The 20,812-nt window shown below is 36.2% G+C and overlaps 2 protein-coding genes across 6 annotated transcripts; both read left to right on the plus strand.

Annotated features, from left to right (window-relative positions):
- The first annotated feature begins 308 nt into the window (after nucleotides 1-308).
- LOC144556618 (ATP-citrate synthase alpha chain protein 2-like) lies at nucleotides 309-6,421 on the plus strand. 2 transcript variants are annotated; one of them, XM_078305003.1, is made up of 11 exons: nucleotides 311-558; nucleotides 1,501-1,677; nucleotides 2,484-2,726; nucleotides 3,088-3,139; nucleotides 3,233-3,347; nucleotides 3,634-3,715; nucleotides 3,901-3,996; nucleotides 4,388-4,489; nucleotides 4,852-4,968; nucleotides 5,426-5,542; nucleotides 6,174-6,421. In XM_078305003.1, the coding sequence occupies exons 1-11, from the start codon at nucleotides 460-462 to the stop codon at nucleotides 6,243-6,245; spliced, it is 1,272 nt and encodes a 423-aa protein (XP_078161129.1). In that variant the 5' UTR covers nucleotides 311-459; the 3' UTR covers nucleotides 6,246-6,421. The 2 variants fall into 2 exon arrangements, with proteins under 2 accessions (XP_078161136.1, XP_078161129.1); XM_078305010.1 differs by lacking the exons at nucleotides 5,426-5,542; nucleotides 6,174-6,421 and adding an exon at nucleotides 5,092-5,379 and having other exon boundaries at nucleotides 309-558.
- Nucleotides 6,422-11,613: 5,192 nt separating this feature from the next.
- On the plus strand, nucleotides 11,614-20,484 carry LOC144556650 (protein serine/threonine kinase). 4 transcript variants are annotated; one of them, XM_078305040.1, is made up of 17 exons: nucleotides 11,614-11,829; nucleotides 12,379-12,413; nucleotides 12,551-12,622; nucleotides 12,859-14,682; nucleotides 15,040-15,367; nucleotides 15,588-15,803; nucleotides 15,898-15,970; nucleotides 16,057-16,262; nucleotides 16,427-16,489; nucleotides 16,764-16,966; nucleotides 17,049-17,160; nucleotides 17,420-17,902; nucleotides 18,563-18,879; nucleotides 19,112-19,331; nucleotides 19,596-19,669; nucleotides 19,780-19,918; nucleotides 20,245-20,484. In XM_078305040.1, the coding sequence occupies exons 1-17, from the start codon at nucleotides 11,629-11,631 to the stop codon at nucleotides 20,380-20,382; spliced, it is 4,704 nt and encodes a 1,567-aa protein (XP_078161166.1). In that variant the 5' UTR covers nucleotides 11,614-11,628; the 3' UTR covers nucleotides 20,383-20,484. The 4 variants fall into 4 exon arrangements, with proteins under 4 accessions (XP_078161166.1, XP_078161180.1, XP_078161188.1 ...); XM_078305054.1 differs by having other exon boundaries at nucleotides 20,248-20,484; XM_078305062.1 differs by having other exon boundaries at nucleotides 20,251-20,484.
- The last annotated feature ends 328 nt before the right edge of the window (nucleotides 20,485-20,812 follow it).

Here is a 20,812-nt window from a genome sequence, read left to right on the forward strand (position 1 = left end):
CGTCCGGATTTTTTTTTTTTTTTGTGTGATCTGGGACGGGTTGAAGCATACCGTCCGGATTTTGTTTTTGTTTTTGTTTTTTTGTTTTTTTGTTTTTCCTTTCCTCCGCTGAGTTTAACGCTAACCATTAATTAACTGGACGGGATAATTAGACCCGTCCGGTGGGACGGGTTTACACAACCCGTTCTACTCAGTTTTCGACAAAATCCAAAAGTTATGCTGTATTTCGATATTTTATTTATTTATTTTCTATTAATAAAAAAATCGGTTAATTCAAACTTAGGATTTAGGAACAAAATATCTGAGAGTTCAGCTCCACAAGGGCTTTCAAGCTGATAATCCTAAAAACTTGGGGGTTGCATTGTAAAATTCAACTCACATATACATTGACTACACAACTCTTGCGATCGAAACCAACCCGATCGGGATATCCGCCAAGGGAAAAGGAGAGAGAGAGAGATGGCCAGGAAGAAGATCAGAGAATACGATTCGAAGAGGCTCTTGAAAGAGCATTTGAAGCGAATTTGTGGCATTGATCTCCAGATCTTGTCAGCTCAGGTCTCATTTTGATCTTTCTTTTTATTTTTCCTCTAACATCTCTTTATCTCTCTGATATCAGAGCTCGAAACACTTGTTGAAGCTTTGCTATTAATTATTGATGCTCCGTTTAATGTATTTAAATTAACAGCATTGTCTTATCTCGGGGGTTTTAAGCATCTAGAAGAATTAAAACAAGTTAAATTTTTATTTTTATTTTGTGCAAGTTGGTGTGTTAATTTGTTACTACGTCATTCTTCAAATTCTGTAGCTGATGGTAATAATGCAACCCAGATTTTTACATGGGTTATTAACAATGTTTATCACTGCATTAATTTCAGAAATTTGACAAGCATTGCATCCTTGAACCAGTACAGTAACTTGTGAAACACAATTATCTTTGTAAATCAACTTATAAATAACAAAAAAAATATAATTAACTAAATTTTTCAATGACCAATCCTTGAAGATTGTGCCCAATTTTCTTATCAAGGGAAATTGCTTAAGCCAATGTACTTTTCTTTTCTTTTCTGTTGCAAGCTGTAGAATTTTTTTTTTACCATATTTTCAAATAAAATGGTAATGTTGTACAGTATAGTGATTTGTTGAGCAAGTTCAAGCAACAAGCTGTTTATAAAGTTTCTCAGAAATTTTGTTGAATCAGCAGGATTTCTTCATACAACTTTATCTAAATTTGTAACCCAACAATTTATGTGACTCCATTATAATTCACTAAGGAAAGCGTTCAACTGCCCACAATTTTTGGAGAACATCTTTACCAAACTGAGTAATGTTTAAGTGCATTTTGCAATTATATAGGGTTTTAGTTGTAAATATGGAAATGTGAGTTCTTACTTTCAAATTCAGTATATGGCTCCAATTTCCGAATAGCCCCAGAATAGAAGGCAATGTCACTGTTCGTAGCCTTGTAACTAACTTCTTATGATTTTTGGTGTGCAAAAGGTGACAGAATCAACTGATTTCAAGGAATTGGTAGAGAAAGAGGCATGGCTCGAGTCAACAAAGCTTGTGGTCAAGCCAGACATGCTCTTTGGCAAGAGGGGCAAAAGCGGCTTGGTTGCCTTAAACTTAGATCTAGCTCAAGTTCAAGATTTCGTCAAGCAACGACTTGGGGTCGAGGTAGATATTTCAGCTAATGCGAAAATTGAAACATAAGGTTTCATTATGTTTTGAAGAGTATTGAGTGTGAGTTAATTGATACTATGAATGAATGTGGGAAAAGAGGTTCACTTTAGGCAGTTTTCTTTTAGAGAAAGATAAAAGAGGAAGAAAACTTTGGATAAGATCTACTTATGGTAAGTATAAAAAGTAAAATTTCATAAGAAACTGAAAGCACAAAATTGTTCATGCATTTGTGCAAAAAATCTAAATTATTGGAAGTTGCTCATGAAGCACGATGGCCTAGATTCGTCAAGTTAGGTAAAGGTACAGTGTCACATTGATACCAAGAAGTGATTCGATAGGTTATTTGTCAATCTTGATATTTAAATTAACAAATTCAATAGGAAACATGACTTATATTTCCTTATAATTTTGCACTTTGTATACCTCTGCAATCAGTTTTATGTAAACGTGTGGAATTAGTTTAGCTGGGTGTTTAAAAAAAAATGTTGAGATGGGAGGTTACAAGAGATTTATTTCCAAATCTATTATCGAGGAATTTGTAAGATACTTAGGTTACCATCAGTACATTAGTGCTGTCTGGTGTATACTGTCTTGAGGAATGCAATCAGAAAACCAAATAGGCCAAAAGTTCTAAATGGAACTTAAGATTCTCTTTTTAATTCCATTATTCAATAATCAAGTTTCATTTTTACAAAATTTCTTTCAATTTTCATTTACTTAGTTGCACCCAGTACAAGCACCTTACGACAGCAATCTACTTTCCTCCCCTGCTGCTCACAATCCACATTACTTGTAAATAGGTTGAGATGGGAGGTTGCAAGGCACCTATTACTACATTTATTATTGAACCGTTTGTTCCGCATGAACAAGAATTCTACCTTTCTATAGTCTCAGAGAGACTAGGCTGTACGATTAGCTTTTCTGAATGTGGTGGGATTGAAATTGAGGAGAACTGGGACAAAGTCAAATCTATCTTTTTACCGACAGAGAAGCCCTTTACATCTGAGGAGTGCGCTCCTTTGGTTGCCACCCTCCCTTTGGAGGTAAATATGACCAGAATGATCTTGTTACTCATGCTAATGAAACCTTTCATTTCTGATTAATTTACAAATGATAGAACCAAATTATTCCCCATGCTACTTACATGAAGTACTTATTAAATGCCCTTGAAGGGTAATTACTTGCCTCCGTCACTGATATGAATAATGAAAACAAAAGGTATAAAAACTTTCCCCATATTACAGCAATTTAGAATCAGTCGATACAAACTAAGGTCCTGTGTTGATGTGCAAAATAATCTCCTTTTCCTACAATTTATTGTTGAATATGTTGGAAATAGAGTTCATTCAAAACATAATTAATTCAATCTGATTCATATATTTTTTAATTATAATTTTGAAACAGGTGCGCAGCAAGATTGAGGGATTCATTAGAGGGGTTTTTGCTGTTTTTCAAGGTTAATTCTAATTTGATTCTGATAATAGTGAATTGATATTTGATAATGAAATAATAAGGTAATTTGATTTATTTCACTCTTTTTTATTTGTAGATTTGGATTTTTCATTTATTGAGATGAATCCATTTACACTGGTTAATGGAGAGCCATACCCCCTTGATATGAGGGGAGAGCTTGATGACACTGCTACTTTCAAGAACTTTAAAAAGTATTTCTTGCTCTCTCCTCTCTCTCTCTACAAATCATAGGCTAGTTCATCCTCATAGATATTTTATTATGCGGGGGAGAATGATATACGCATGTGAGCAGATCTCTCTCTGTGTATGTGTGATTAGAGCGATATCTCACTCTTCTTCCGAGTTATCTTCTAGTTGACCATAAGACCGGCACACCAACTCAACAATAGTTTCTGGATTTTCCAGAAGCAATATATTAATAGGCCTTTGTTATTACAAAGTTCTCTCATTTTCTATTTAATATCATAAATAATGTAGGTGGGGTGATATCGAGTTCCCACTTCCATTTGGCCGGGTGCTTAGTAACACAGAAGGCTTCATCCACAACCTTGATGAAAAGGTTTTAAGTTTCAGATTTGATATAAAATGCTGAACAATCTCTTAATTACATGTATTAATATATACATTTATCTGAGGTCTCATAATCTAGGGCTAGGTTCTAGTAGGGAGTTGTTATCTTTTGGTATTTGAATTTTCTTATCATCACTACAGTTATTGACAGTTACGTTTTCGATACTGTTTTAGACAAGTGCTTCATTGAAATTCACAGTTCTGAATCCAAAAGGACGCATCTGGACCATGGTTGCTGGTGGTGGAGCCAGTGTTATTTATGCTGACACTGTAAGTTCTATATTTTTTAGTACCTATGTGGAAATCATAAGAATGTATTACTTAGTTGCGCATCATACTCGATATATTTTGTCTTCACAAAATTTGTGAGACAATCATGGAAAAAGGTTCTCTCTATTTTACAAGGATACCCTTCATGTTATAGTCTCGATGGGGCTTAAGAGGGCAATCCGGTCAGCTTCTAATTATATTAAACTTTCTTTGAAAATCAGTTGTAAATGCAGCAACATTTGTGCACCATTTGCATAAAATTATAAATGTATGTATAATATGCATACAATGATGAGGGTTGTTGTGGGGTCCATCTTTGTTTGATGCAACATCTCATAATTAATTAATCACTAATTTTAGTTTCTTATTCACTTCTTCTTTTCAATCGTAGGTTGGTGATCTGGGATATGCTTCTGAACTAGGAAATTATGCAGAGTACAGTGGTGCCCCGAAAGAGGATGAGGTCTTACAGTATGCTCGTGTTATCCTGGATGTATGTATCTTTTCTATTTTATTCATGGTTCTTATTTCCCACCAAAACATCACCAATTGATCCCCTAAGTACCTGTCTTGCCAGTATTATACTTATGAAATATAACACACTTTTACATAGCAATATAGTTTTTACAATGTTTGTGTATCCGTACATGGGTCTTTTATGCATGGGCTAGTTGATGTGCTACTAGAATTTAAGGGTAACATTAAAACTTGGCAGTTATAGTATTAAACTAACAGGGTATATGGTACTGGTAGTACAAACCCTGTGTGGTGCACTATTTTTTCTTGTTGGCACTTGAGAAATGTTTCCATTCTCTTTGACACTTTTTATGCCCATGTTTTTGTGTGCCTGTTTAGTGTGTGACGGCTGAACCAGACGGTCGAAAGAGGGTACTCCTGATAGGAGGTGGTATTGCTAATTTTACTGATGTAGCTGCCACTTTCAATGGCATTATTCGAGCTCTTAGAGAGAAGGTTGGTGCCTTTTTACAGTACTTAATTGTGATTTGTGCATGCTGAAATTGAGGTTGTACAACTTTTGGGAAACTATTCTATTATTTTTGCCTAATTTCAGTTTTTTATGTGTGGTTGATGAAGAATGAAGTGGGGTAGTTGTGGAATGGAGTTATTCAATCGACAAATTTTGAATTAAGGCTTACGCAATTGAAGCTTAATAGGATTTCATTTGAGGCAAATTGCATGTGGATAGTTCCCAACTCTACCATTGCCTCCAATTAGCTTAGTTCACCAGCTTTCTATACCAAAATACCATATAACACTTATATGCTTTGGTTTGATATTGGAGAAAGCATGTGACAATGGTTTAAATCAGAGGATAAGAATGTTTCCTCTCTGTATAATTCTGCCTTAATTCACATTACTAATCTTGTTCCCTTATTATTATTAATTAATTAATTAATTAATTAATTAGGAATCAAAGCTTAAGGCAGCAAGAGTACACATATATGTTAGGAGAGGTGGTCCTAATTATCAAGTTGGTCTTGCTAAAATGCGAGCTCTTGGTAAAGAGCTTGGCATACCCCTTGAGGTAATTTTACAACTGCACTACTCCTTTAGGTTCATATCATGCAGCATCGCTTAATTGAGGTCAGAACAAGTGTTAACCTACAAAAGTTCATGTGCCATTTGGACTGTGCTTTGAAGTCCTTTCATAGCTTCATGTGTGGTGTTTATTGAACCAATGGTACCATAGAAAACTGTCAAGATCCGAGAACCAGCCTAAATTAATATCCATAAATTTTGGGACTAATCTGAGGAATAAAATAAATGAGGGATCCACTTACAACATTTGTAAGTTACAACATCTTACAACAAAACCGCAATTCGGTTTGTGATTTTCAAAGGCTAAACAGTTGATCCAAACGGTTCAACATGATCTCTATATTAAAATGTGCTTGGAGATCAAATTTTACATTTTTTTTTTATTTTTCTACTTTTTATTAAGTATCTTACAAAAATGTTGTTTTTCAGTGGTTCAGAATTGTCAAAAAACAGCAATTTTGTAAAATACTTGAAAAAAAAGAAGAAGGTAAAAGTAATTTAAAATTACAGAACCGAATTGTTGTAAGATGTTGTAACTTATAAATATTGTAAGTGGATCCCTCCTCAAAATAATAAATATAGTATCTGACAGCTCTAGAATATTTGTGACAATGTAGGTATATGGGCCAGAGGCAACAATGACTGGAATTTGCAAACAAGCAATTGATTGCATCATGGCTTCTGCCTAAATAAAAGTTGCAATTCTTCTTTAATTTTAGGTTTTATTAGTCAATTCATTTCAATATTTTAGATTCTATTAGGTGAACTTGATTTTAGAATTTTAAATGAACAACATAGCGAATGTTCTGTTTTACTCTATAATGTTGGATGTAATGCATACTAGGTTTTATTTCATTTCTTTTGTTTGTTTGTTTTTAAGCTTTTACTGAATCTGTGGCTAAAATGCCTCGTGAATAGAAACTTTGTAAGGTTTTGGGTACCATGCTGGTACTAGGGGGGCGGATTCAGGATTTTCGTTCAGGGAGTCAAAAAAATATTGAATCGGGTTTAAATAATTTATCATATTTAAATTCATTGACTAATTGGACACTCGATAAAAAAAATAATGTTTTGACTTATATTTTTCAATGTTTTTATGATTCTTTAACTTAAATTCTAATTACCGATTATAATTTAAAAAATTTATTTTGATTTTACAACTAAATTTAACTTGAATTATAAATCAAGCATTCAAAAGAGAAAAAAAGAAATTTCAGAAAGAAACAAAGTCGACCGGTACCAATAGATCACTACTAAAATTCAAAATTCTACTCAATTCTCCTCCATTAAAATGAGAAATGAAATTGACGAAATTTCAAATCTTCTAATTGAAGTGTTTAATTTCAGGCGATTTGGAGAGAAATTAGCATATCCCAATTATTCCCAAATCACCTTTCTATCGCTTAATCCCTCCTTCTAAATTAGCGTAGTACACCTTTTTTTTTTTTTTTTGTTGGTATGGCCGTTCTTTCTAGATTTCACATCCCATCTGGTATCTACACTATTTCATGGGAACATAACATAATCTCAAAATTATTGTCAGGCCTCTTTTAACATTACATGTTAATCAATTGAACAGTTCCCTCTTATAAAAGGCGTGTCTTAGTAGGGTATCTAGAAACTTATTTAGCTATGGTCATAATTCATGCCTTTTTTTATTCTTTATTCTATTTTTTTTTCAATTCTATTCCTTTCATATTTTATTTGTTTAATAAATTTTAAACAATTTTCAATTTTCAACTTGTGAGCATCTCTTTCCTAAGAAATGAGGAAAGCGTGATCAAGTGAATAAATTAATTGCATTCATAAAGATCATGCAATAGATATGACATTTACAAATTATAAATCTAAAATTCATTTGGATTTCTCCATGCTCATTAAGAACTCTCTCGCCTCCTGAATGATTCGCTAATTAAAAAATTTCTATCATTCTCAAATTGAAATATATTGTAAATTAAGTCACATATTAATTGTACATGGAATATTGGAGAAAGCCAATTAAAACTAAAACTGATAAGCAGTATTTTTACAATACAAAAAATCTCTAATTGATATAGAGGGCCATGGCATTATCAATTAGAACAAAAAACATTTTAAATATGTAACCAAATTAGGATTAAGTAAATATAAATGTGGAAAGATATTTGTATTCACAAATTTTAAATCCTTTTCAATATGTTTATGTTGATCTCTAAAATTGGTTACATATGTGAAATTAAATAATACAAGAAATGAAAATACCTAATAAGAAAAATTGAGATAAAAATCGTATTTATAGTAAGACAAATAATTAAACTCTTAATATGAATTAATTAACCATTGAAATAGTATAGAATCAGAAGAAAAGAAATTGAAAGTTAAAAAATGGTTTAAAAAATTAGAGAGAAAGAGAGAGTACTGACTGATGTCAATCGAATGGAAGATTATTAATTAGGATCAGTCACTTTGCCTCTTCGTGGGCTTATAGGATGTTGCAAAAGAGAAAAGGCGAAGTGAGAAAAAGTTTAGGTGGAGAAAGAGTTTTTGCAAAGAAAATGTGAGAAAGGGTTTAGGAGTATAAAATAACGAAATGACGAGGATGGGAGGATAGAATGGTGGAGAAAATGATTTAGACGGTTGGTTTCATAATGTTTAGATTTTGGAGATAGAATTATTAAATTCAAATAGTTTTTTTTAACTCCATTACAAATTTCTGAATAAACTACATATATTTACAATGAGAGAGCTCAAATGCTCCATTATTTTTGTGTTTTAATCATATTCTACCTTTATCTCCGATTTTAAAGTTTAAATAAACAATTCAAAGTGCTCAACATGACATTCATATTAAAATGTGTTTGGATATCAAGTTTTATATTTTTAATTTTTTTTTAGTGTTCTAAATATCTATAACAATGTTGTAGCGTTTTCAAATCTTAAAAACTAATAGCGTTATCAGTCATTTTTGACGTTGAATATTTTTGCGATGACGTCATTATTTAGATCTATGATTTTTTAAATAGGTATAAAATTACTGTTTTCGAATGGTCCAAAATTTTGTGATATACAATGATGAGTAAAGCTAGGGTGTGACATGCTCACCAATAAAGTTTGGTGAGCATAACTCCAAAAGTATATCGGATCGACGTCAAATGTCGAATCCAAACCGTTGAAATCCATGTACTTCATGAGTGATGCATATACATGCAAAATTTTGAAAGTTTCGAGTTTATTTACTATACGGTCAAGTGGTCAAAGAAATAATAAAAATTGAATATATAAAATAACTTATAATAAAATGTTCATTTCTTTGACCACTTGACCGTGTAGCAAATAAACTCGAAACTTTCAAAATTTTGCATGTATATGCATCACTCATGAAGTACATGGATTTCAACGGTTTGGATTCGGCATTTGACATCGATCCGATATACTTTTGGAGTTATGCTCACCAAACTTTATTGGTGAGCATGTCACACCCTAGCTTTACTCTACAATGATTATGTACATATTTAAAAGAAAAGTAAAAAATTTCAAAAAATGTAAAATTTGGTCTCCAAGCAAATTTTAATAGTTTAATATAGAGATCATGTTGAATATTTCGAATTGCATGTTTAGACTTTAAAAATAGAGATAAAAACGTGAAGCATTATTTAAGCACAAAATTAACGGAACATTTGAACTTTCTTCATTTACAATAGATACTGATTTTCCTTTTGACCCGACCCAAACTAATTCAGACCGTTCTTTTTCCTGCGATTGGACAGTACTCATGGGGTCCGGGAAATGATATCCTCTGCGGAGTTTTTTCGTGCGGAGTTATGCGGAGTTTTTAATCTGGTCCGTTCGTTTCGGATCGGACAGACCGGATTAAAAGTTTCACAAATTTTGAGATTTTTTTTTTTTTTAAAATTTGGGCAAGATCTGATCTGGTCCGTCCGATTCGAAACGAACATACCAGATTAAAAGCTCCGCACGGAAAAACTCCGCAGAGGATACGCTTCCTGGGGTCCGGATCCCCAAAAATAACCCAAATTTTGAGTTTAGCCGTATCCGGTGCCCAATATAATTTAAAGGATCCAGTCCCTCTAAAATTCGTGGTACAGGAGAGCATCTCGACTCGAATGTACCAAATCAAAACTAAAAAAATGAGTTACAATATGGGATCCGAATTCGTACCGACGGGTGTACGGATTCAGTTCTCACGAGGAAGTTTCATATTAATAAAGGACTAGTGAGGAATTAAGCGTTACAAATGACACTCTCTTGATGGATCATGTATGTTATGTAGATGGATCGTGGTCAGAAAACGGGTTAGCGGGTATTGGTATATACCTAATGAGGCAAGGGGATCATACTCCCTCCTTCGCCAAATTAATGCAGTGCAGTGAAGCTACTGTTTTCTCTGATTCAATCGAAACAGTGGACTCATAATCAGCCAATATCACATGACTGGAGAGCCTATGACCACATCTGGAAGTGGAATGCATGCATGTTGCAAGAGGAAAGCAAAGGGGGTTATAGCTAGAGTTGTACATTGCAGAAGGGAAACGGGAGGCGTCTCAATAGCTCACAAGTTGGATAACCATGGAAGAGTTTATGGCTGGTACAAGGAAGGCAGTCAACCACTGGAACCTCTGATTGAAGAATTATAGATACTACTCAATTTCTATTGTAACAGCTAGGAAGCTAGAAAGAGGGCCGAATTTTTTATTAATAGAAAATAAATTATTAAAATATCGAGATTCAATACCGTTTGCAGTTATTTTCAAAAACTAAGAAGACCGGGTTGTGCAAACCCGTCCTAGCGGACGGACCAACTAAACCCGTCCTAGCGGACGGACCAACTAAACCCGTCCGGTGTTAACCCCTAACGTTTGATTAGTAATCAAATTCATCCGATTAAAAAAAAAAAATCGGGACGGGAATGTCAAGCCCGTCCGAGAAATCAAAAAAAAAAAAAAAAAAAAAAGAAAAAAAAAGAAAAAAGAAAAAAAAACTCGGGACGGGGACGTCAAGCCCGTCTCCAAATTTACAATAAGTATCTATTACAGTAGTATAAGTGTAGACATCAGGTTTTATCCCTGCCATCTCCATGTCCCCCTTTGTTTTCATCGCTTGTTCTAGGTTGCCAGATTTACAAAATCCATTGATCAATGAGTTATAGGTGCACAGGTTTAATGCAAGTCCCTTTCTGCACATCTCATGCAAAAGCTCATTTGCCGTGTCCAGCTCACCTTGTTTGCACAGCCCATCAGACAGAGCAGTGTATGTCACCACATTGGGCTGCACACCCATTTCGAGCATTTTATTGTGCATATTAAAGGCTTCTTGTAGCCTTCCTTGTTTGCAATAGCCATCAACAAGACATGTATAAGTAACCTCATCGGCAATCAGCCCCTTTCTATGCATTTCTTCAAGGAGATGAAGTGCATCATCCATCTTCCCTTGCAGACAAAACCCACGGATCAATGTGGTAAACGTGACTGCATCAGGCGCTAGACTTTTTTTCTCGGACGGGCTTGATGTCCCCGTCCCGAGTTTTCCTTTTTTTTTTTTTTTTTTTTTTTTTTTGCGATTTCTCGGACGGGCTTGACGTCCCCGTCCCGAGTTTTTTTTTTTTTAATCGGATGAATTTGATTACTAATCAAACGTTAGGGGTTAACACCGGACGGGTTTAGTTGGTCCGTCCGCTAGGACGGGTTTGCACAACCCGGTCTTCTTAGTTTTCGAAAATAACTGCAAATGGTATTGAATCTCGATATTTTAATAATTTATTTTCTATTAATAAAAAATTCGGAGAAAGAGGGCGTTACACTAGGAAATTAAAAAAAAAATTAGGTGTTAAATTCGTTAAACCTGTGGGCTGGGCCTGTTTGAGATAAAATGATTAATAAAAAGCCCACTAGCCCAGTACCCGTAAATTTTATTTTGGTTACAAGTTTTAAATGAAAATGAAGCAACATTATATGTGTGTAAATGATTTTCAAATCACCGATGGTGGGGAACCACTGAAAACTGACACGTCATCTTTAGTAGACGGGCGTATAAAAATCAAGTGAAACAGCACTACATTTTTTTCTACTGTTTTTTATGATTCCCTCCACAGCTCTCCCTTCCCCTCCGCCACTCGCCGGAGAACGGATGGAAGCGGAGGTACAACAACCTCTGCCACCATGCGTGGAGTGCCTCGAGCAGCGAATCCTAGCGGACTTCGTCGGCGAGAGTGACGTGTCGTTCATCCACGGCCTCTCTGATTCTCCTCTCCCGTTCGCCTCTTCTGCCGTTGTCCAGGTACCTCGACGTCCAATATGTAGATAAACATTTGTAGGAAATGTTTGTGCAAGTCCGATTACTATGTGGTTATTTCTTTTGTAAAACTGATCTGGCTATTGCTGGTGCCATATTTGAGGTAAACATGGCTTATTTTTGATTTGTAGTTGAAATTCTTTATGTTGGTAAAGCTGGCTTGTTGTTAATCCCATTGGTTTGTTTGATATTACATAATTTACTTGAGATCCCAATTTGTATCTAACTATTGGTGATTGCATGCTTTCGTCAAGTTTTCTTTTCTTCTTGATTACAGTATTCTGTAACCAAGCACAATCTGAAAGATTAAATTCTCTACTATTTAATTCCAGAATCTTTACCCTTTCTGGCATGCCATTTTTAGTCGCGTGCAAATTTCTCTGAATTAATAGTTAACAATGTCATTAAATAAGAACATCCAACCTCAGTGTGATATACCATTTTAGTGTGTATTGTTACAAGTTACAACAATCATAAGTGCACACTTCTATTTTCTCATGTCTCTATGTAAAAAATATCTCCCTTTTGCTGTAGATATCTGCTGATAGCAAATCAGGAAATGCAGGAAGGTAATTTTTTAATTGTTTGTACACACACATAAATTGATTTTTAGAAAGCTAAACTATAATAGAAGTTATGCTAGTCCTTTGATAAGCTTATCTTGTTATTTGTTACAACTTAGATTTTTATTTGTAACAATTTTTAGTGACTTAATCTCTGCTCAATTCATTGTTGCGGCACTATGCATAGGCATGGAGACGAGTTCCAAACTACAAGAGTATGTTTTTTTTTATAATTTTTGTTGACCTTCTGATCTGTTCTTTGTTAATTATCCTAATTAGAAATATATATTTTTTTAAACGTTGGCAGTGGCTGCCAAGTAATCCTAATTAGAAATATGTGATCCTAAATTTGAATGATTTTTTAGTAATTTTATTGAGAAAAATGATCTTTAGTCGTTTTCAATTAACGTTTAATGGGTAACATTTTCTTATTTGACCGGTATTGGCACAGTACATCAGAGACTTCATCAGAAAAAACATTCTTCATGAATACTATTTCTAGATTGATGAACATGCCCTATGTTGGAAGAGGGTCATCTCTTACCCTTAAGGAAGTCATTTCAAGCTATTTGCATGAATCGACTGAAGACCACGTGATGTCAACCCTAATTCTACTTTTGGAAGGTCAAAAGGCTGGTTGTTATGGTTTTAATTTCTTCAATCAAGTTGGATTTCACTTGTTTGACAATGTGGCAAACACAGCTAGTACAGGAAGACACCCCAACATCTGTCCAACTCTAGGGTTTCTAGAAAAGGCCAATTATCACTACCTATTGCAACCTAGGGGTTCATACACTCTAGAGAGTATTTTTCATTTTAGTCCTTTGGCTTTACAGTCAGACTGGTATGTGAGATTCTTGGTGTATCAGGTACTATCTGCCATTGCCCATTTGCATGAACTAGGGGTTTCTCATGGTAATGTGAGACCTTCTACCATTCACTTAACAGATTCCCTGTGGGCTTGGCTTAGCATAACTGACACGGTGCTTGCAAAACAGAACTCAGGTTTTCCAGAAAATCCTTTCCAAGGAAAAGAATGCCTATGTAAGATGAGCTCCTTGGAGTTTGACTTGGTTGGCTTGTCGGAATGGAAAGCCGGATTTGAGAAATGGTGGAAGGGACAAATGAGTAATTTCGATTACCTTCTCCTCTTAAATAAACTTGCTGGGAGGAGGTGGAGTGACCCTACGTTTCATATAGTCATGCCATGGGTCATAGATTTCACAGAAAAGCCGGACAAAAGTTCAAAATCAGGCTGGCGAGACTTGACAAAATCAAAATGGAGACTTGCAAAAGGAGATGAACAGCTTGATTTTACATACACATCGTCAGAAGTGCCTCATCACGTCTCTGATGAGTGCTTGTCTGAACTAGCTGTTTGTAGCTATAAGGCCAGGCGGCTACCTCTTTCTCTCCTTAGGTCCGCAGTGCGTCAGGTCTATGAACCAAATGAGTATCCCTCTACCATGGTTCGGCTGTACCAGTGGACTCCAGATGAGTGCATACCTGAATTTTATACAGATCCTAGGGTTTTTGTTTCGTTGCATTCTAAGATGAGCGATCTGGCTGTTCCCCCATGGGCTGAGTCCAGGGAGGAATTTATAAAACTACATCGGGAGGCACTGGAGAGTGATGTTGTGTCAAGAAATCTCCACCATTGGATTGACTTGACATTTGGACATAAAATGTCGGGTGATCATGCTGTCAAGGCTAAAAATGTGATGTTGCCTCATGCTGATGTAGCAAGGCCGAGGTCCATTGGCCGGAGACAGCTGTTTACGAAACCACATCCTATGCGTAATTTTGCTAACGATCCCTTATGTTATTTGGAAAGTTTAGAAGAGGCCATTTTGTTTTCTGATCACGAGCAGGGTCTAGATCCGATGTATGACTACCATGAAAATTTTGATCGTGAGATATCCTGCCAGCCCGTTGTGGGATTACAGGTACCAATGCCAGGACTAATATTAGATTTTGATTCTGGTACTTTTATGGACTGTTTTGAGGAGGCCGAAGATAGAATGCCAGTAGGGTACCCTGAGATGCTGAATTGGAAGCAGAAGTCCTGTAATTCAGCGGTGTTTTCACAAAATTGCGCTAATGATGTATTTTCGGTTGGTTGTATATTGACTGAGCTGTATTTGCATAAGCCTTTGTTCAACCCAGTTTCTCTTCAAGCATATAGAGAATGTGGGGTCATGCCAGCACTGATGCAAGAGCTGCCTCCTCATGTTGCACTCCTGGTTCAATCTTGTATTGAAAGTGATTGGAAGAGGTATTGTTACTCTCTCTCTCTCTTGAAATTCTTGGTAGCGTTGCCAAGTTTTGCAGTAAACTTAAATATAAAGTCACATCAGCCATCATCATCTCTCTCTCTCGTTATAATTGTACCATGACAGGAAGGGCCCTCACCAGTAACGCATGTGAAACCCAACCTTTTGTGCTTTTTAGTTTTTTGACATACCGACCCTAACTATTCTTTAAGCAATGTTGGGCTGGCAGAACCTTTTGATAATTGACAAGAATCTACATAGATCCAAGTCCTACTTGGCAAGAATGAGACCAGTTATAACACCTAACTACAAGTTGATTGTATAATTCATAATTCTATTGGTTTATATATGTTTTTTAGGAGACCATCAGCAAAAGGCTTATTGGATTCAAAGTACTTCCCTCAGACATTTCGATCAGCTTACACATTCCTTGCACCGCTTCAGCTCAACTGCAGCCCTGCACTACGCCTCAAGTACGCATGCATGCTTGCTTCCAAGGGGGCACTTAAGGCAATGGGACCTCTGGCAGCTGAGGCATGCGTGCCATTCTGTGTGCAGCTCATTCTGACAGCTCTGCCAGATGCAGAGGCTGAGACAGCTGTCTCTCTACTGAGAGAGCTTCTGAGATGTCTCACGAGTCAGGCCACAAGGGATTTAATCTTACCTCTCATTCAAAAAATTCTTCAGGCTGGTTAATATTTTTTAAATCAATACTTTATTACTTCTTTCATATACCAGACCCAACCCAAAAGTGAGAACAGCTTCCCCTCTCCCTCGTACAAAGAAAAATCAAGAAAGAGAAGGACAGAAATGAGGTTTAGCTGTGGTGAAACTGGTTGGGGTCTTGGTTCACGCATTATCATGGTGACTGTATTATTTATATGTTTTATATGTAAACATTTGTTAGGCATCAGAATATTCTCATCTGAAGATATCAATTCTCCAAGATTCATTCGTTCATGATTTGTGGAAGAAAATAGGAAAGGAAGCTTACATGGAAAATGTCCACTCCCTAATAATTGCAAACTTGTGCAATTCACCAAACAAGCAGAGTGCTTTGGCCGCATCAGTTGTTTTGATTGGTTCGTGTGAAGATCTTGGCATTCCAGTCACTATCCATCAGGCATGTGCTTTTATTACTTATTTGTTTCTCTTTTAAATTACTCTTTTGGTACAACTATTGAAATTAGTAAATAATAGATTTAATCTTTTTGCAGACAATTTTGCCCCTGATCCAGTACTTCGGTAAAGGGATCTGTGATGATGGTATCGATACCTTAGTTCGAATAGGTATCCATGCACATTCTATAACAAAAACCAAGAACTATAGGAGCGTGCTCCATAATAGGAATTAATGCATATTGTCATTTGGTTAGGTGGCACTTTTGGGGAGAATTTCATTGCAAAGCACCTCTTACCACTATTGAAGGGGGCTATAGTTTACTGTACTGATCCATCTCAGATAAACAAGCCTGAGCCACAACAAAGTTGGAATTCTCTTGCATTAATTGACTGTCTGTCTACTTTAGATGGTTTAATATTAGTTCTCTCAGTCAAATCCGTCCTTAAAGAATTCATTCAGGTTTGTGTCTTTTACTTTATAAAAATTCAGATAGGACGAAAAGAGAGTTCTGATATCTTTTTTGGTATATTGAACCATCGATCCCTAGTTTATGTTTTCATTTCCTTCTTTATTTTCAGCTTAATTTACTATAAGAGTAGATACTTGAGTTCTTTAATTTTTAGGATCAAAGCTTGTTACATGTCAAGATTCTGACTCACAATCAGCTGGATCTCCATGTGACCCAGGTATACAATCTAAAAGAATAGAAAATAATGGAATTTATAAATAGTAACTGTAGCAAAATTGCATTTTGTATAATTTAGGCCGGACTGGTAAAAGAACCAGTGCAGGTCTTGCACCAAGCAGGACATACAGGTATGATGTCCAAATGTTACCATAGATTGTAATCATTTGTTCTTACTCCCACATTTTTTAGTGTCTGTTTCAAATTGATTTCTCATTCTCTTCGAAACTTTTAGTATGTATCGATGATTTTTTGTTGTCCTTTTTGTGGTCCAGGTTGCGGCAACTACACTTACCAGGCTTTGCCAGAGGATTGGCCCAGAACAGACTATAGTGCATATTTTACCACAAATGCAGGAGCTGTTTGCAGAGCTAGCATTTAATTCATCAGCTATAGGGCTCAGCTCCTCTGATAAGGACTTCAAGTTATCAGAACAAAAATTACACAACTATAAGCTTGAATCAAGGAGAGACCTCATGTAGGGGCCATAAAACACATGCACTCTCTCTCTCTCTCTCTCAATTTCGTGTTCTAATATTGTCAAATAATTAATGTATCAGGTTGGTATTGTACCCATTCTTGGCATCTTTTATAGGAATAGAGAAGCTCCGCCAGTGTTGCAGCACGTGGTTTCTCTTGGAACAATCACTTCTTAAGTTTTACAATTGGAAGGTAATACACTGCACTAGTGATGGTACCATTTTATTTTCAAAACCACCCCTTTGAAATATTTTTTAGCTTCGGCACTCTTTGGTACATAAACATGATCACTTTTTTCCCCCTCCACACAAGCAGAAAGTTAACTGTAAAAGAAATATTTCGTACTGCTACTTTATTGGCACCTTGTGGCACAAGATACTAGGTGGCATATCATGATTGGGCCTGGGCAGCCAGGTGAACAAGCAGATTTTCTAATTTCATAAAATTGCAGTGGGACTCATATGGAGAAGCTTATAGAAGCAGCCAGGAATCAGCAAAAACATCTCAGAGGGGCATTTTTGTAAAATCCTCCTCCGATCCTGCAATAATTCTCCTAAATGGGGCTGGTTGGTCGAAGCCTCAATCCCAAGCCACCAGAACCATCGTTCCTCCAGCAAGACCAGGCCTGGACCGAGAAAGCGAACCTGCTGTTGCCACATCAGATTATGTACCGTGGTTCTGGTATCCTGGTCTGGCAGTTGACAATTCTAGTTCATGCCCTTTTAGTTTCTCTTTTTCTTCTTCTGCATGCAAGGTGAAAGGGTTGGCATTCCACTCAGTTAGGGCCCACCCGGGCGTGGTCAGGTCAGTGGCCACATGCTCGGATGAATGCACGGTTTTTACAGCAGGCGTGGGGCCTTGTTTCAGAGGAAGTGTCCAGAGGTGGGACCTCGCAACTGCCAGTTGTGTCTCAGGGTATGATGGCCATGATGAGGTTAGTTTTAATATTCAAATGAAAGACACAAGACATTTCCCCTACACGCACACACTTGACACTTAGGGCTGCTCATGAGCTGAGTTGAGTCCGAGTTGCTAATCCAGTTTCGAGTCAGAAATTCCAAATTGGATTCAACTCGCAAACAACTCGAGTCGACTTGAGTCGACTCTTGACTAATAGATAGTACATAGTTTATCAATTAAGAATTACCAAAACAAAGTCTAACAAAAAAAATAGTGCATAGTTTATCAAAATAGTACACAATTTAAAATTTTACATAATGAAACAATGGCAAATACATAATTAAATGTTACAAAGTTTATCAAATTACTAAATAGTACAAAGTCTAGCAAAACATTACATAGTTTACCAAGTCAATGGGCCAACCGAGTTGATTACGAACCGAGTTGGGGGCAAGTTGGATTCACCGTGAGACAACCGAGTCAATGAACTCGAGTTAGTTTCAACTCGTGTTGTTGGCGAGTTGAATCCAAATTGATTCCGAACGAGTTATGAGTCATTAGTTTTTTTGTGCACCCCTACTTGACACCACCCTCCCTCCCCATAAAACCACCATTTTCACTGATAGATGAGAAAACACACACAACCCTACAATAGCAAACACTCAAGTCATTTTCTTGTGCATGTTAAACCTAGGTTGTGAATTCCATATGCACGCTATCAAATACCAGCCGGATTGCCTCATGCGATGGTACAATACATGTGTGGAATGCCATCACTGGAAAGCTGATAACTGCATATGCTGAGTCTGGTACTGTTACTGGTGCTGCCACAAGTTCCTCTGTCCGAGGCATAAGCAGGGCAGAATCTGAGCAGCCAAGCGTGCTTACACCTAACGGCCTCGCTGGAGGCATCCTGTCCAGTTCCTTCACTGGAGGCGCCTTCTATACGTGCCTTCATTTTTTAGAAGCTGAGGATAGACTTGTTGCCGGCATGGGAAATGGTTCTCTCAGGTACTGATAAATTCTAAAAATAAGCAAAACTAGAATTAAATAACTAAATAAATAAGGGCAGATGGTGATGGGCCTATCACAGGTGGTGATGGACCTCACCTCTATATAGACAGGTATAATTCCCACAAGAGGCATCTGAAAAGAAATAGATGCCGGTGTTAATGAGAACCCTTATTTCAAAATAAAGGAATAAATAAGAGCAGAAAAAATGATTTTTCTTCAAAAAATGAAGGTATATAGATATAGAAAGGGAACAGAAACTACATCTATGGAGGAGTGAGTCAGTTGAGAATTCGCTCTCATCTGTAGTATCTGCCATTTGCTCTGGGCCCCAGGCATCAACTTCCTGTTGCACAGCTGTTGGCCTAAGTTCAGGAAATTGCCGGTTGTTGGACTCTCGGAGTGGTACTATTGTTGCTGCTTGGAGAGCTCATGATGGATATATTACAAAGGTTTCTATGTATTTTTTTTGTTCATTTTCTGCATCTTTGCTTGTAGTATTTTCAAATAATAATTTCGTGTATTGAGCCATATATTTTGGACCCACAAGTTACTGTTTCCTCTAAAAATTCGATAGGCATAAGCTAGTTGTATTGAGCCAAATTTTTTGCTAATAAAGTTTCCTGATCAACCTTTCAACCCCCTCCGTCGTCTCTATTTCTTCCGAGCTTAAAAAAAATTGAAAAATAATATGACGTTTGTTTGCATGTCTTCAGTTAGCGGCATTAAAGGATAACATGCTTGTGTCAAGTTCTCTTGACAAAACTTTGCGATTGTGGGACCTTAGAAGGTACTTCTCTATTTTACCTTTTTAATGTCTCACTAATTTCAGTCTAACTTTATTTAGCTGCTTTCTCCCAAAGGCTCATCTCGTATGATTTAATTTATACAAATTTCCAGGAATTTGGGGTCTCAGTCCTGCATAATTCGGGGGCATACAGATGGAATATCAAGCTTTGCGATGTGGGGTCAGGATATAATTTCTATTTCTAGAAACAAGATATCGCTCGCTTCTCTTTCTGCACTCTCAAACAACCATGTATGTAATTCTTACTTATATTTGGGCTTATTTCTTGTATGCCCCTGCATAATATTTAAGGCTAGGTCTGTGTGGAAACATAGAAATGAAGTTTGTATTAAATAAGAAAATCAATACTACACAGGTAGTGATGGTTAATCGTGTTATCTATAAGAATAGTTCTTGCGTATATAGAGCAATGCTTCATATTTCTTCCTCTAAAGAGGGAGATGCGATAAATTTAGCATTCTGTTGCCATATGCATGAAAATTTTGCTCATAATTCTTTGTTTTAGATTTTTTATTCTTCAACTTTTCTTCTCTTTTAGATTATTCTTTTTCTTACAGCAGCAGTTGGTGCCGCAATATTTGTACTCGGGTAAAGGGGTCAGAAATCTCTCTCCTATCTCTGCGATTGCCGTTCTCCCGTTGTCTAGATTGTTTATTGTTGGGACCGAAGATGGCGTTCTCAAGATATGTTCTTAGCTCTCCTCTTTCTCCAAACACACACAGAAGTCTGTATTTTGTCATTATAGTTTGTGGAATTTGGCTTATATTATTTTTAATACCTAATAGCAGTTTTATTTGTATAGTCTATTTTTAAAATCTTAGCTCTCTTTTTGTGCTACTAACAGTGTTGTTTTTCCTATTTGCTATTGTAAGATTTTTTTGAAAGACTTGTATTATTAGAAAGGGTGTCTTACAAGAGTATCGTAATTGATTGTCATATATATTAAATACTTTGTTTCCCTAGCTAGTCAAATACCTTTTGTGGGGTGCTAACAGCCATTCAATCATTCAAGACATTTTCACTTTTGCATTTTCGCTTATAAATGTTAATTATATACAAATGTAAATTTATATATGATTCGTACTTGAAGTATGCTTGGTCACACTGGAATCTGTACTTTGACAA

Source organism: Carex rostrata, chromosome 1 (assembly GCF_964058835.1).
Source record: "Carex rostrata chromosome 1, lpCarRost1.2, whole genome shotgun sequence".
In the NCBI taxonomy this organism is placed as follows: Eukaryota; Viridiplantae; Streptophyta; class Magnoliopsida; order Poales; family Cyperaceae; genus Carex; species Carex rostrata.